The sequence below is a fragment of the Podarcis liolepis genome (genome assembly GCF_965112155.1).
Source record: "Podarcis liolepis genome assembly, chromosome: 4".
Taxonomy (NCBI): domain Eukaryota; kingdom Metazoa; phylum Chordata; class Lepidosauria; order Squamata; family Lacertidae; genus Podarcis; species Podarcis liolepis.
In genome coordinates, this window is record NC_139558.1 from 99111049 (window position 1) to 99125235 (window position 14187).

The 14187-nt window shown below is 46.6% G+C and overlaps 1 protein-coding gene across 7 annotated transcripts in view; it reads left to right on the top strand.

Annotated features, from left to right (window-relative positions):
* Positions 1-14187, top strand: part of RELT (RELT TNF receptor) — an 82409-nt gene that overhangs the window by 64490 nt on the left and 3732 nt on the right. For 4 of the 7 annotated variants that reach the window (XM_083499800.1, XM_083499798.1, XM_083499797.1 and 1 more), the window contains 5 exons: positions 3416-3496; positions 4805-4886; positions 6666-6914; positions 8161-8341; positions 12211-12260. In XM_083499800.1, coding sequence (XP_083355926.1) covers positions 3416-3496; positions 4805-4886; positions 6666-6914; positions 8161-8341; positions 12211-12258 — 641 coding nt within the window. In that variant the 3' untranslated portion in view covers positions 12259-12260. The remainder of the gene's footprint in view (positions 1-3415; positions 3497-4804; positions 4887-6665; positions 6915-8160; positions 8342-12210; positions 12261-14187) is intronic. The other 3 variants (XM_083499802.1, XM_083499801.1, XM_083499803.1) reach the window with 1 other exon arrangement.

The following is a 14187-nucleotide window of genomic DNA, read 5'->3' on the forward strand; positions in this document are numbered from 1 at the left end:
TTGCTTTTCTCCCAAGAAGCAGGCGCCTTTTAATTTCGTGACTGCTGTCAGCATCTTCCATTCATAGACTGAGGTAAAGTTCGCAAACCGGTTTTGTGGAGTTCGTAAACCGAACAGTTCGTAAACAGTACTGTTTGTAAACCGAGGTACCACTGTATATAGAAATGAGCAAACCAGTGATATTTTAGGGAGCAGGCTAGCAGGCGGGGCCCATGACTTACATCACAGGAGCCTATACAACACAAAACACTGGTGCTGTATGTAGGTTTTATTTGTTTTTTATCTTCTGTTTTGGAAATGTACATCCAGGTTTTTTTCCTTTAATTTTTTTGGGGGGCCCCAAGAGAGTGGGGCCCTAAGCTATAGCTTGTTTACCTTATACGTAAATCTGGCACTGGCCAGGTGATATATTGGCCAGCATTGCTGCCTCAGGGGAGGAAGAGAGTGTCAGAGGAAGAGGATTTGGCCAAGGGGGAAGCCAAGATTTCACTGGCAAGCCTGCAGCTGTGAGACCGGGAACCCTGCGCATAAGTCCACCCCCCACTATGAGGTCATTGTTGACTCAGGAAGGTCCTAAGGAGTTGCTGGGATCCTGAACTCCACCCCAGCATCTCCAGAAATTGCCCCCTCCCTCTTGTATCACCAGCAACAAGCAGGCTATTAAATTCAAATCACGAAACCTTTGCTCACAATTTTGGGGCAAAGCTTTTGCTAAGCCAGGTAGCGTTACTCAGGGTGAAACATAGCTGCAATGAGGGTGTTTCTTTGTTTCATAGCAAATACACATTGGAGCTAGGCTTTTATTATTTCTATTTATGGTAAAAAGAAACAACTAACCTCAAGGCAGTTTACAGAAGAAGAAAGACAAAACAATAAAGTTAACAAGAAGAAGAAGAAAACGACAGTAATTTCGAAAAGTTTAAATAGCAGATTAAAATAATAATAATAATAATAATAATAATAATAATAATAATAATAATAATAATAATAATTTATTATTTATACCCCGCCCATCTGGCTGGACTTCCCCAGCCACTCTGGGCGGCTTCCAAAAGAATATTAAAATACTGTGATACATCAAACATTAAAAACTTCCCTAAACAGGGCTGCCTTCAGATGTCTTCTAAAAGTCTGGTGGTGGTTGTTCTCTTTGACATCTGTTAGGAGGGCATTCCACAGGGCGGTGCCACCACCGAGAAGGCCCTCTGCCTGGTTCCCTGTAACTTGGCTTCTCGCAGTGAGGGAACCGCCAGAAGGCCCTCGGTGCTGGACCTCAGTGTCCGGGTAGAACGATGGAGGTGGAGACGCTCCTTCAGGTATAAACTTTCTAAACATCTGGGTAGACTTTTCTAAGCAAGAATGTTTTCAGCAGCTGTCAAAAATAGTACAGCCAAGGCGCCTGAGATCAATAGGCAAGGAGTTCCAGAGGTGTAGGTGCTGCCACACTAAAAGACAAAGTTCTAACAAATGTGGGGCAGGTATGTGGCACCTGTATTGGTGCCAATTGCTCTGACAGAAGCAATTGAGAGGGCAGATATTGTATGGTTGCCGGACACATGGCAGCCCATGTTTGCAGTGTAGATTTTGGCGATGTTCATTTAAAATACAGTGGAACCACGGGTTGTGAACGTGATCCGTGCAGGGGGCACGTTCGCAACCCACAGTGCCGCCTCTGCGCACGCACATGACGTGATTCGGCACTTCTGCGCATGCGCAAAGAGCAATTTAGCACTTCTGCACATGTGCGGGCGCCGGAAGTAACCTGAAAACGTGTAACCCAGCGCAACAAAACAACAGGAGTGCGTCTATTGTGAATTTGACTTGTATCTCTCTCAGGTCACGCTCCTGAGATTTAAATCCTGCCTGTGAGTCATTTTAATAAACCATCTTGATCATTTATTTGCATCCGTCCCTTCTATTAAAAGTACCTAAAGCGGCGTAGCATCTAATAATAAAGCCGTGTCATATAATCGAGAACAGTGTAAGTGCAATTAAGAAAGCAGTTTCTGCAGTCTCTAACCGAGAATGCATAATAATATGCAGTCACCGTTTGTTTTTTAAGAAGATATGCCTCCTAGCAGAAAGGACAAGGGATGTTACACTTTGAAACTGCCAGCAATAAAACCAGGGGTGTTAGGCACTCTGTGAACATAAAAATGCCTTTGGTTTCTGGTGTAGGAGACGCAAAAAGGAGTCTGGTTCACGTCAGTCTGGGGCATTCCAGAGCAGAAGCGCCACCACAGAAAAGGGGTTCATCCAGTTTTTCTCTCTCTCTGTCTTGGCTTAATTTACATCACAGGGTGGTTGTAAGGGAGGAGGTGAAACTGGTTTGGCAATATGGGGTATTCCAGAGCCCATATAGAGTCCTTAAGTGGGTTGCGCGGGTTGTGATTCGGTGCTTCTGCCCATGCGCAACGGCCGAAACCCGGAAGCAACCCGTTCTGGTACTTCCGGGTTTCGGCGGTCTGTAACCCAAAAAAACGCAACCTGAAGCGTCTGTAACCCGAGGTATGACTGTAGTTACATCTCCATATCAGTCTGTTATCCACATTTGTTATCCGTCTAAAATGCCCATAGTCTTTGTTACTTTACAAGTGAGATTAAAACTTGCTAATGTTCTCATCTGCTTACAATGGTCTCCTAAACAGATTATATTTTTTCCCAATACAGTGGTACCTCGGGTTACATACGCTTCAGGTTACATACGCTTCAGGTTACAGACTCCACTAACCCATAAATAGTACCTTGGGTTAAGAACTTTGCTTCAGGATGAGAACAGAAATCATGCTCTGGCGGCGCAGCGGCAGTAGGAGGCCCCATTAGCTAAAGTGGTGCTTCAGGTTAAGAACGGACCTCCAGAATGAATTAAGTACTTAACCCGAGGTACCACTGTAATAATAATAGCAATAATACGAATAATGAACCACTACATAAATAGCCAAACAGGTAAAACATCAATACAGTGGTTCCTCGGGTTAAGTACATAATTCGTTCCGGAGGTCTGTTCTTAACCTGAAACTGTTCTTAACCTGAAGCACCACTTAAGCTAATGGAGCCTCCTGCTGCTGCCGCACGATTTCTGTTCTCATCCTGAAGCAAAGTTCTTAACCTGAAGCACCATTTCCGGGTTAGCGGAGTCTGTAACCTGAAGCGTATGTAATCCGAGGTACCACTGTAAAAACAACTGAAGCCAGTGCCACTGTATTTGCCAAGTCAGCTTGTGGGCCAAACCTCTATGTAAAAAGATATTCTGTAAATAAGAATATTATCGCTGCACAAAGTACGAATGAGCCTTCCTGTAGTTCCAGGGACTGACTCCCTTGACCTACTGACCCCTTTTTGACTCAGCTGGCTTCAGAGCAGGTCAGCAGAGCCAGGGAGAGTGTTTTTCATCCTGCTGTCCTTTTCTCCTTAGGGAATAATCCTGGCTACAGAATAGAAGATGCCAACGAAGACACCATTGGAGTCCTGGTGCGTCTGATCACAGAGAAGAAAGGTGAGCCTTGCACAGGAAAGAGGGGGGCCGGGGACCTTTGCTTTATCCGTTCGTTATGGGTGGTCAAAGTCCCTCCTCCTTGAGTCACGTTCATTGGCAAGCTCAGTGCCAGAGCCTCTGCCTGCATGTGTGGGAATGTTCAGGGTGGCAGGAGAGTATAAGGTAAAGGGACCCCTGACCATTAGGTCCAGTAGTGACCAACTCAGGGGTTGCGGCGCTCATCTCGCTTTATTGACCGAGGGAGCCGGCGTACAGCTTCCGGGTCATGTGGCCAGCATGACTAAGCTGCTTCTGGCGAGCCAGAGCAGCGCACAGAAATGCTGTTTACCTTCCCGCTGGAGTGGTACCTAATGATCTACTTGCACTTTGACGTGCTTTCGAACTGCTAGGTTGGCAGGAGCAGGGACTGAGCAACGGGAGCTCACCACGTTGCGGGGATTCGAACCGCCAACCTTCTGATCGGCAAGTCCTAGGCTCTGTGGTTTAACCCACAGCACCACCTCCGTCCCTAGGAGAGGATATATTGCTTATTAATATCCTTCCCAACTTGCGCCAGCAAGTTCCTTTACTTAGCAGAGCTTACATTCCCCTTTACACAGCAGAAAGCTTGTTGCAAGTCTTTACAGAAGATTGGAAGAAGTATATGAATTATTTGAAGAGCAACTGTAATCAACAAATTACGCTAGCAGGACTACAAGAAGGAGAAATAGACGAAGTGTTACAAAGTAGAAAAAGATTGAGATATTGGTTATGAGTTTGAAATGTAATAAGGAAAATAAGAAATGCATACTGAGAGATTAGATTGGAAAATTTTCAGACAGGATCGATGGAAGTCAAAAATTTGAATAAGATGTAAAAATATGTTTAATTACTGTTGAAAATGATATGTTAAAAAATATATATATTTAAAAAGGGGGGGGGGGAGAAAACTTGTTGCAAACTCGTGTGAGTTTCTTAAGACAATACGCAATTCAGTCTGGCTTGTCCAGGTTGAAATGCGTTATAATATTTTCCTGGTAAGACCCCTTGAATCCCTCCTGAAAGAATAAAGACACCACAGTCTTACTCGTAAGCAACAAAAAGAAAGTTTACTTGGGATCAGGCAGAGCGCAGTGAGATCCCTTTAGGCTTAAAGTTAGAAGCGTATGCAAACAGGTTTACCCCATAAATGAAGACACCTTAATGAGGACTAGTGGGCTTGCTAGGCTTCGTGTTGCAACGATGACTCTCTTCCTCCTCCTTTTTCACCTCCTGTTCAACGGCTCTGCTTTATTTCCCCTCCCTGTCCCTCTCATTTGCCGCCGACAGAGAACGCCGCAGTCTTGGAGGAGATGCTGAAAGATTATCACAGCAAGCAGGTCTTGCAGCCCATCTATAAGCCCGTCAACAAGTAAGAAGGATGGCTTTTTCTTTGCTCAGTTGATCGTTTTATTACGGCCATAGACCAGTAGTTTTAAAAATTAGCTAAAATACAAAATTGTAAACGCAAGAATGAACGAATGATTGAAACTTTATTTGCGTCAGCCATCGCCCACAGCAACAAAAGAACATTGCGATATACATAGAACAAAATAAAGAGTTGATTATATAAAAGCAAGGTATCTGGACCTTTTCCCTCTCCTGCTGCCCCCTATCATCGCACCTCGTTAGAGAAACGGGGCCACTTATGTGAACAGTTTGGACTACAAAGAGATGGCCCCCTATCTAAAAAGAGAGAATCACATAAGCCACGGCTCCCTCCTCTTTGTGGCTGAGCTATAAACAGGGAAGTTTTAGTGTTTGACTTTTTATCGAGTTTTTAATATTCTGTTGGGAGCCACCCAGAGTGGCTGGGGAGACCCAGCCAGCTGGGCGGGGTATAAATATTATTGTTGTTGTTGTTGTTGTTGTTGTTGTTGTTGTTGTTGTTGTTATTATTATTATGGCTCATCTTAAACTTTGCTAAATGTAACTGCATCTCAATAATTTATTTTTTCCAACTTAATATCCTCTGTGTATTGTTTGCATGCTTGTGTGTTGGTTTGTATGTGTCTTGTGAGAGGCTCCCTGGATGATATTATTATTATTATTATTATTATTATTATTATTATTATTACCCAGGAAGCCTCATGACTGGGGACTAGACTAAGTTCCCCTCTCTGACTGCTTCATCATCCTGTATTTTTATGGTGTGAGCTGCCCAGAGATCTACGGATGAAGGGCGGTATACAAATAATAATAATAATAATAATAATAATAATAATAATAATAATAATAATAATAATAATAATATTCCTGGTTCTCAACAACCAGATTCACCCATTACATTTTTTGCCCACGATGCAGCAAATTGAGGAATAGAATGGCACAGACACTGAAAAAGGATGTAATATTAAGCTGAACCTTTTGTTGAACCTCTACGGGACCGCCTCTCCTGGTCTGCCCCGCAGAGGACCTTAAGGTCCACAAATAACCATAGTTTAGAGGTCCCGGGCCCTAAGGAAAACAATTATCCTCCACCAGGGCCAGGGCCTTCTCAGTGATGGCTCCACCCTGGTGGAATGCTCTGTTCCACAAGACCAGGGCCCTTCAGGATTTAACCTCCTTCTGTCGGGCCTGTAAGACAGAGCTATTCCGCCTGGCCTTTAATTTGAATTCAGCCTGATCTTTTATTTCCCTTCTCTTCCCTCCCCTTTTATGAAGATTACCCGCTCTGAGACCCCACAGCTAATTCTCCCCTGGCCTCCTCGCTGGCCCAAGTAGGACCAATTCAGCCAGCTAGCCCTGGGGATTATCTAATGCTCGATTAGATGGATTTCCCCCAAATTGATTTCTGAACTTTGAATTTTATTGTTATTCATGTTTTTGTACTGTATCTTATGCTGCTTTTACAATTAAGTGTTTTAAATTTGTTGTTAGCCGCCCTGTGCCCATTTTTTGAACCGGGAAGGGCGGGGTATAAATAAAAAATTATTATTATTATTAAGAGTAAAACCTTATAATTGTAGAAACTGAAGGGAAACCCAAAGGTCATCCAGTCCAACCCGCCTGGCGTGAAGGAGTTGATGGAGTGATTCCTGGTGTAACATGATCAAGTTGGGTGGTGAACCTGTGGGGTGGCCTTTGAGGGGATCTCTGTTCTCTCCTCTAACGGTGGTCCTTTCCCCCTCTCACCCCGACCCCCACTTAGGCTTCATCTCCTGCCTCAGTTGCCCCACATTTGCAGGCACCAGCACCACCTGCACACAGTCCAAGGCTTGGCCACCCGCCCGGGCCCCACCTGCACCCGGTGCAGCCAGAAGAAGTGGCCGGAGGTGCTGCCATCGGCAGAAGCCACGCCTGCCACCTCCATCGCTCCTGGCAGCGCCACCGCGAAGCTTGCGAAGCCCGGAGGCAAGGCTGGCAGGCCGGGAGAGATCACCATCCTCTCCGTGGGCAGGTGAGTCACGGAACAGGCCGCTCCACGCTCTGCGATTGTACTTGCAAAGCTCAGGCACTTGGTGTCCCGGAAACTACCATTTTGTTTGAGTCAAGTTTCTAGTCCTTAAGATTGCAAAGGCTGCCCTCGAAGCTACAAGGCCCTGCTGCGTTTCCTCCCAATGGCAGCTCTGAATTCCCTAATGCTCGGATCAGGGCCACCCTCGGGAAAACAACACGGGAATGGGCCTTTTCGGTGGTGGCTCCCTGTCTCTGGAATGATCTCCCCAGAACTCAGTATAAAAAAATACATCTATATATCTTTCCTTTCTCCTCCTGTGATGGAACGCCTATTTGCGGACTTCCCTGGCTTTTTTCTGGCCCATGTAGGACCAGTCTGGAAAGTTAGCCTTGGTGAAGACTTGACGTTTTCATCCCCCCAAAAGTTTTTGATTTGAGTTTCCATTGAAATGAGGCTGTGTTTTAATGTTTTAATGTTGTATTTTAATCTTGTTTTTAAGTTGTATGTCAATCAATTTGTTTTTGTATTGGGCGTTAGCCGGCCTGAGCCCGGTTTTGGCTGGGGAGGATGGGGTATATATAAAATTATTTATTATTATATATACACACCAAGCGGGACACGGGTGGTGCTGTGTGTTAAACCACAGAGCCTAGGGCTTGCCGATCAGAAGGTCGGTGGTTCGAATCCCCGCAATGGGGCAAGCTCCCGTTGCTCGGTCCCTGCTCCTGCCAACCTAGCAGTTCAAAAGCAGTTCAACGTGCAAGTAGATTAATAGGTACCGCTCCGGCGGGAAGGTAAACGGCGTTTCTGTGTGCTGCTCTGGTTCGCCAGAAGCGGCTTAGTCCTGCTGGCCACATGACCCGGAAGCTCCCTTGGCCAATAAAGCGAGATGAGCGCTGCAACCCCAGAGTCGGCCACGACTGGACCTAATGGTCAGGGGTCCCTTTATCTTTACTATACACACCAAAGGGACACCATTGAGGCTCCCAGCCTGTGTGTATTTACACAAATATGCATGGGTGGGTCTTTGATCAAACTGGGCCAAACTGGGTCTTTGACCCAGGTGAAATAAAGCCTATTTTCAACCCCCGGTTCACACAGACAAGGGGCCGCTTACTCTGCTTGCTGCGCTCCCCAGCCCTGCCTTCCCTGGAAAACTGCAGAGTGTGACAACCACCTTACCTTTCTATGTATATAGCAAGATAAGATACACCATTTATATACGGTGTTTTGTTTTGTGGCCCAGGTTCCGCGTGGCTCGTATCCCTGAGCAGAAGCCCAGCCCCTCGGAAGTGAAAACCGTTTCGGAGAGCGTGGGGGCCGAGCCCACCGAGCCCCCCTATGCCTGCCTCGTCCCGGAGGAAAAGCCACTGGTCAGCAACGGAGTGAAGCCGAAATGGCTTACGACGGCAGATGGCCGACAAGAGGTGAGTGGGAGAGGCTGGGAAATCTCGAACACTGAACACACGCTCTCTGGACCGAGATCCTTAGAGCCTGCTGGTCTGATTTAAGGAAATTTCTGCCCTCCCTTTTGGCAATGTGGAGGAAAAGTCCCTTGAGGCAGCTTCTAGATTAAAAGGCTGGAACGCAGGAAGCCAAGAAATACTTTAAAATGGCTCGAACAGCAGTAGGAGAGGAGCGTAGAATGACCAGGTCGTTTAAAAAGGGCCGTGAGGGAGCAGGAGGGGAAACTAATATGAATTTAGAATCCTGGTGAAATTTCATGTCTATTTGTGTGTCACTGATTGATTGATTGATTGATTGATTGATTGATTGATTGATGCGTTCTTTAAAGACATATCTATCTTGAAAGAAGCCAACTTGAGGTTTCTTCCCCCCTTGCAAATTATTATTATTATTATTATTATTATTATTATTATTATTATTATTAATAATACCCCGCCCATGTGGCTGGGTTTCCCCAGCCACTCTGGGCAGCTTCCAACCGAATATTAAAAATAATACAGCATCAGACATTAAAAACAGGGCTGCCTTCAGTTGTCTTTTAAAAGTAAAATAGTTGTTTATTGCCTTGACATCGGCTGGAAGGGCGCTCCTGGGGAGGGAACAGTTTGTTGTTGTTGTTGTTTAGTCATTTAGTCGTGTCTGACTCTTTGTGACCCCCTGGACCAGAGCACGCCAGGCACTCCTGTCTTCCACTGCCTCCCCTTCTCCTTGTGCCCTCCATCTTTCCCAACATCAGGGTCTTTTCCAGGGAGTCTTCTCTTCTCATGAGGTGGCCAAAGTCTTGGAGCCTCAGCTTCAGGATCTGTCCTTCCAGTGAGCACTCAGGGCTGATTTCCTTCTGAATGGAGAGGTTGGATCTTCTTGCAGTCCATGGGACTCTCAAGAGTCTCCTCCAGCACCAGAATTCAAAAGCATCCATTCTTTGGCAATCAGCCTTCTTTAGGGTCCAGCTCTCACTTCCATACATCACTACTGGGAAAACCAGAGCTTTAACTATATGGACCTTTGTTGGCAAGGTGATGTCTCTGCTTTTTAAGAACAGGTAAACTGTGGCTAACAGAGATGAGATTTCCTGAACCAGAAGAGGCCTATTATACTCATCTCTATTTCTAGATAAGATGGGAGCCCAGATTTACCCACAGTGTTGATCTCCAGGGGTGGGAAAACCGTGGCCCTCAAAGTGTCAAGGAACCATAGAATTGTGGAGGTGGAAGGGACCTGGGGGTCATCTAGTCTGACCCCCTTGAACGTTGTTGGACTCCCAACTTCCATTAACCCCAGTCAGCGTGACCAATGGCAACATCTGGAGGGCCCTGGGTTCCCCATTGGTAGCGTAGATCAGAGGCAAGGAAGCTTTGTCAAGCTGGGGGCCACATTGCCTTCTGGACAAGGTTCTGGGGGCCACATGCTAGGCCCAGAGGCAAAATGGATGGAAATCTTACCTTTGCACAGCGGGAATCAAAGAACCATAGAATTGTGGAGTTGGGACCACAGGGGTCATCTAGTCTGACCCCTTGCAATGCAGGAATCTTTCACCCAACTCGGGCCTCGAACCCACAACCCTGAGATTTAGAGTCTTATGCCTGACCGACTGAGCTGTTGGGTGGGTTTGATTTTTTGCATGCACAGAAACCCCATTCTAAGCCACCACTGTTCTTCAAACTCAACAAAAATATGTGCATTGAGTGCGAAGCAGACCTCCTCAGGCCTGAGGAGAGTCCCAGGGGCCAGGTGGAGAGGCCTGCAAGGGCCACTTTTTGCCCCTGAGCCTGAGGTTCCCATCCTTTGGGCAGCTGATGCAGTAAAACCTCAGAGAAGCACAACAAGGAGAAAGAGGGGAGGGCCGTGCTCAGGCATAGGGAAACTTGGTGTTCCAGATGTTTTGGGACTACAACTCCCATCATCCCTAGCTTACAGGACCCCAGTGGTCAGGGATGATGGGAGTTGTAGTCCCAAAACATCTGGAGGGCCGTGTTTGCCTATGCCTGTCTGTGGTCCGGGGAGGTCCAGCTCTCCTCCCACGCCCAGAATCTCATGAGCTGCCCAGAACCTCCACTTTGGCGGGCAGAAGTAGGTGACCTGTAATTCTGTTGACGTTTGCAACAGACAGCCTAGTTTGCAAAACAAGAGATGACTAAGGCTGACGCTTGGGGAGAGAGAGGGAGAGGAGCTTTGCTGCCAGCCAGGCTGAATCGCCCGTGACACCGTTTGGAGTGTTATCGCACAAATTAAATGTCGTGCAATTTCCGGAGCAGCAAAGAGGAGCCAGGAGAGAGGCGCTTAGCTTCAGGCTGGGGGTGCGAGTCCGAGGAAGCTGCGTGGAGAGCGGCTCAAAAGGAGACGGAGATATTCTTACGTACGCCTCCCTCACTCTCTGGAACGGCTGCTTTCTGCAAGGTTCCCAAATCTCTTCATGATGAGCTTTTTGCCCTTGAAGGGTCCACAGCTGAATTCCAAGCGCCAGTCTCCCCTGCCCACCTGGGTGGAGGTGATGGGTACACCGAGGGCCTTATATAGCCCTTTTCAGCCTCAGAAAAATCAGCTCCCTTCTGGTGATAGCCGTAGCTAGAATTATTTTTTCCCTTGCTAAGCAGATGATGGCTCAGTCCTCTGCTCACCTGCAGAGTGTCTTTCGTACAGACTCTTAAGCCATAGGAGGCCGGTTGACCCAGATTGGCTCGGACACCCTTTTAAAGAAAAGTAACCATTAAATCACAAACGAGGGGTTTGGGAACCCAAATGCGGCCCTCCGGGTCTCCCTGCCTGGCCCTCAGGACTGTCCTCGTGCCACACTGCCTGACCAGGCCACACCCCCTCTCCCAGGCCACGCCCCTCCCTGACCCAGATTCACGCCTTCCTTGAGAGTGCGTCTGGCTGGAAGTGCACCCTTGAGCTCTGCCTTTTGCTCTCTCGGATGCAGGACGGAGAGAGAGAAAAGAATGTTATTCTTGGCTACATCCACCGAAGTCTAGTGTCCAGGTCAAAGGAAGTCCTAGTCCCACTCTGTTCTACCTTGGTCAGACCACACCTGGAATACTGTGTCCGATTTTGGGCACCATAATTTAGGAATCGTAGAATTGCAGAGTTAGAAGGGACCCTGAGCATCATATGCTCACATCACATGCCTTCTATCACTGTGCCCTTGAGAGCGTGCTCACTTATGGCTTATGTGTGTGGTACGGAAGCTGTACTACCCAGGACAGGATGGGGTTGTGCAGGGTTGTTAAGGCAGCAGAGAGCATTGTTGGCTGCCCACTCTCCACCTTAGAGCAGATTGATGCCACAAGGTGCCATAGGAAGGCACTGGACATAGTAAAAGATCCATCGCATCCTGGTCACTGTCTCTTCGAGCTCTTGCCGTCGGGACGGAGATACAGGTCGATGAAGACAAGAACGAGTCGTCTTAAGAACAGCTTCTTCTCCAAAGCGATCTCGGCCCTGAATGGGAAGCCCGGCCTTTGAAAGTCATCTAATCTCCCTTGCTGTATTATACTGCATTGTTCAATTAGTGTTTTTAAGGAGCAGTCAAGTAATTTCGTTGTCCCCAAAGGGGGTAATGACAATAAAGATATTATCTATCTTATCTTATAAACACTGTTGCTGCATGTAGGTTTTATTTTATTTGTTTTTTATCTTATATTTTGGAAATGTACATCCAGTTTTTTTTTCCTTTAATTTTTTGGGGGCCCCTAAGAGAGTGGGGAGCTAAGCTAGAGCTTGTTTAGCTTATACGTAAATCCCAGCCCCGGATCCTCACCTGTTTGGGGGGACGGAGTGGAGAGCACACAGATACCAGCTCTGACTGTAGCCTCGTTCGTTCGTTTTCCAGGACAGCCCGTTCATTGTTAGGCTTGGGGAGAGCAACCTGGTTATCTGAAGGTAATCCGCCAGCTTCTAGCTCCCTGCCACCAGCTTCTCAGGGGTGATGGGTCGGCTGCCAAGTCCCATGTAGCTTTTGCTTCTGGTCATCTTCTTCAGTTCTGGTGCTTCGGAGAGAAGGGCTGTGCTGCGCTTTGTTTTCTCCTTTTGCGGGTTACCTGGGGGCGCCATTCTAGGCAAATAGAAAGTGGCTGAGAAGCAGCTTTCTGGTGGGGTTTACTTGCGTGTCGAGGTCCCCAAGACACCCACCAATAAAAACACAATTGACGCATAATTTTGTTTCAGGTTTTTGGCATAATTTTTGGCCACAACTTTATTAAAATACAAGCAATGTGAGTGGTTGCTTAAGCATTGGTTGCGACTATCTGTGGGACGCGGGTGGCGCAGTGGGTTAAACCACAGAGTCTAGGACTTGCTGATCAGAAGGTCGGCGGTTCGAATCCCTGCGACGGGGTGAGCTCCCGTTGCTCGGTCCCTGCTCCTGCCAACCTAGCAGTTTGAAAGCACGTCAAAGTGCAAGTAGATCAATAGGTACCGCTCCAGCGGGAAGGTAAACGCCGTTTCCGTGCGCTGCTCTGGTTCGCCAGAAGCAGCTTAGTCATGCTGGCCCCATGACCCGGAAGCTGTACGCTGGCTCCCTCGGCCAATAAAGCCACGACTGGACCTAATGGTCAGGGGTCCCTTTACCTTTTATTGGACACAGACAGTAAAAGTCTCAGGGTGGAAGGCAAGTAGATTGGGCTGCCTTGGTTGAAGTCTCCTGTTAAAGGGGTTAAAGGAAGGGGTGGAATTAGCAGGAAAACATGCTTTTGCATGTCAGCTGCCAAAGACTGGCGGGTGCTGCGAAATCCTCTTATGGCAAATGCTTGTCGAATATTCAGACGTTCAAGTTGCCCTGGGTGACCTGCGAGGCAAATCTGTTCAGCTCTTCCCTATCCTCTGCCTTTCCTTTCCTCTGTGGATTTCTAGCATTAGCATCCTTTTTTAAAACGTTAATTTATGTGCCAAAAAAGTTGCAAGCAGAACATAAAGGAAAGAAACGTCGAGTCAGGCATTTAAGCCATAAAAGCACCACAGCCTGGAGGGACAAAAATACCATGTTATAGCGCAGATCGAAAGGGCTATACAGATAATAAATAAAGTATTAATTAACTCATACAAAAATTCTCTCTACAAATAATAACGATTTATAAAAATAATAGTATTCTCCACTTGTGAGTTCCATTATTATTGAGAACAAAGGTTCTATGAGCCAGACATCTGTTTATATTGGTGGCACTGAAAAACCGTATGCCAGAGTAGTTGTATGAGAAATAAAATCATGCCTTGTTAGGGCATGTTGAATTTTTTAACTTTGAAATTCCAAAAATGAAGGCTGCTAAAAAGTTGTAACGTGATTCAAAAGGTATTTTGGTTAAATTAATATAATTTAGGTTTGCTCTGTAGGTAAAGTTGCATAGGAGTCACTGAAAACAATTGCCAAGTGCTTGCAGGTTTATCATATACTAATATTATTTTTAGTTATTATTATTCAGCATTGCCTAACATTTTCAGAAGGCAAAATAAAAGTTCTTTGGTTTTCCGAAGCAGTGTGCTTCTTCATCAAACGTAGACTTGCCAAGCTACATGCTGTCCAGGCACAAAAATAATAGCAGATTTGAATCCCTCACACCCAGAAACATATTTGAAGACCCCCTCATTGAAGAAATTTGCAAGTGCTAAGTTTCACCCCCTAAAATGACACACAGTGATGCCATATATAGGGGGCAGGGAATGGTCATTCGAGGTCTGCCCTTTGGGTCAGTGTATCCCAAACTTGGGTCTCCACCTGTTTTTGGACTACAACTCCCATCATCCCTAGCTAGCAGGGTCAGGGATGATGGGAATTGTAGTTCAAAAACAGCTGGGGACCCAAATTTGGGAAACT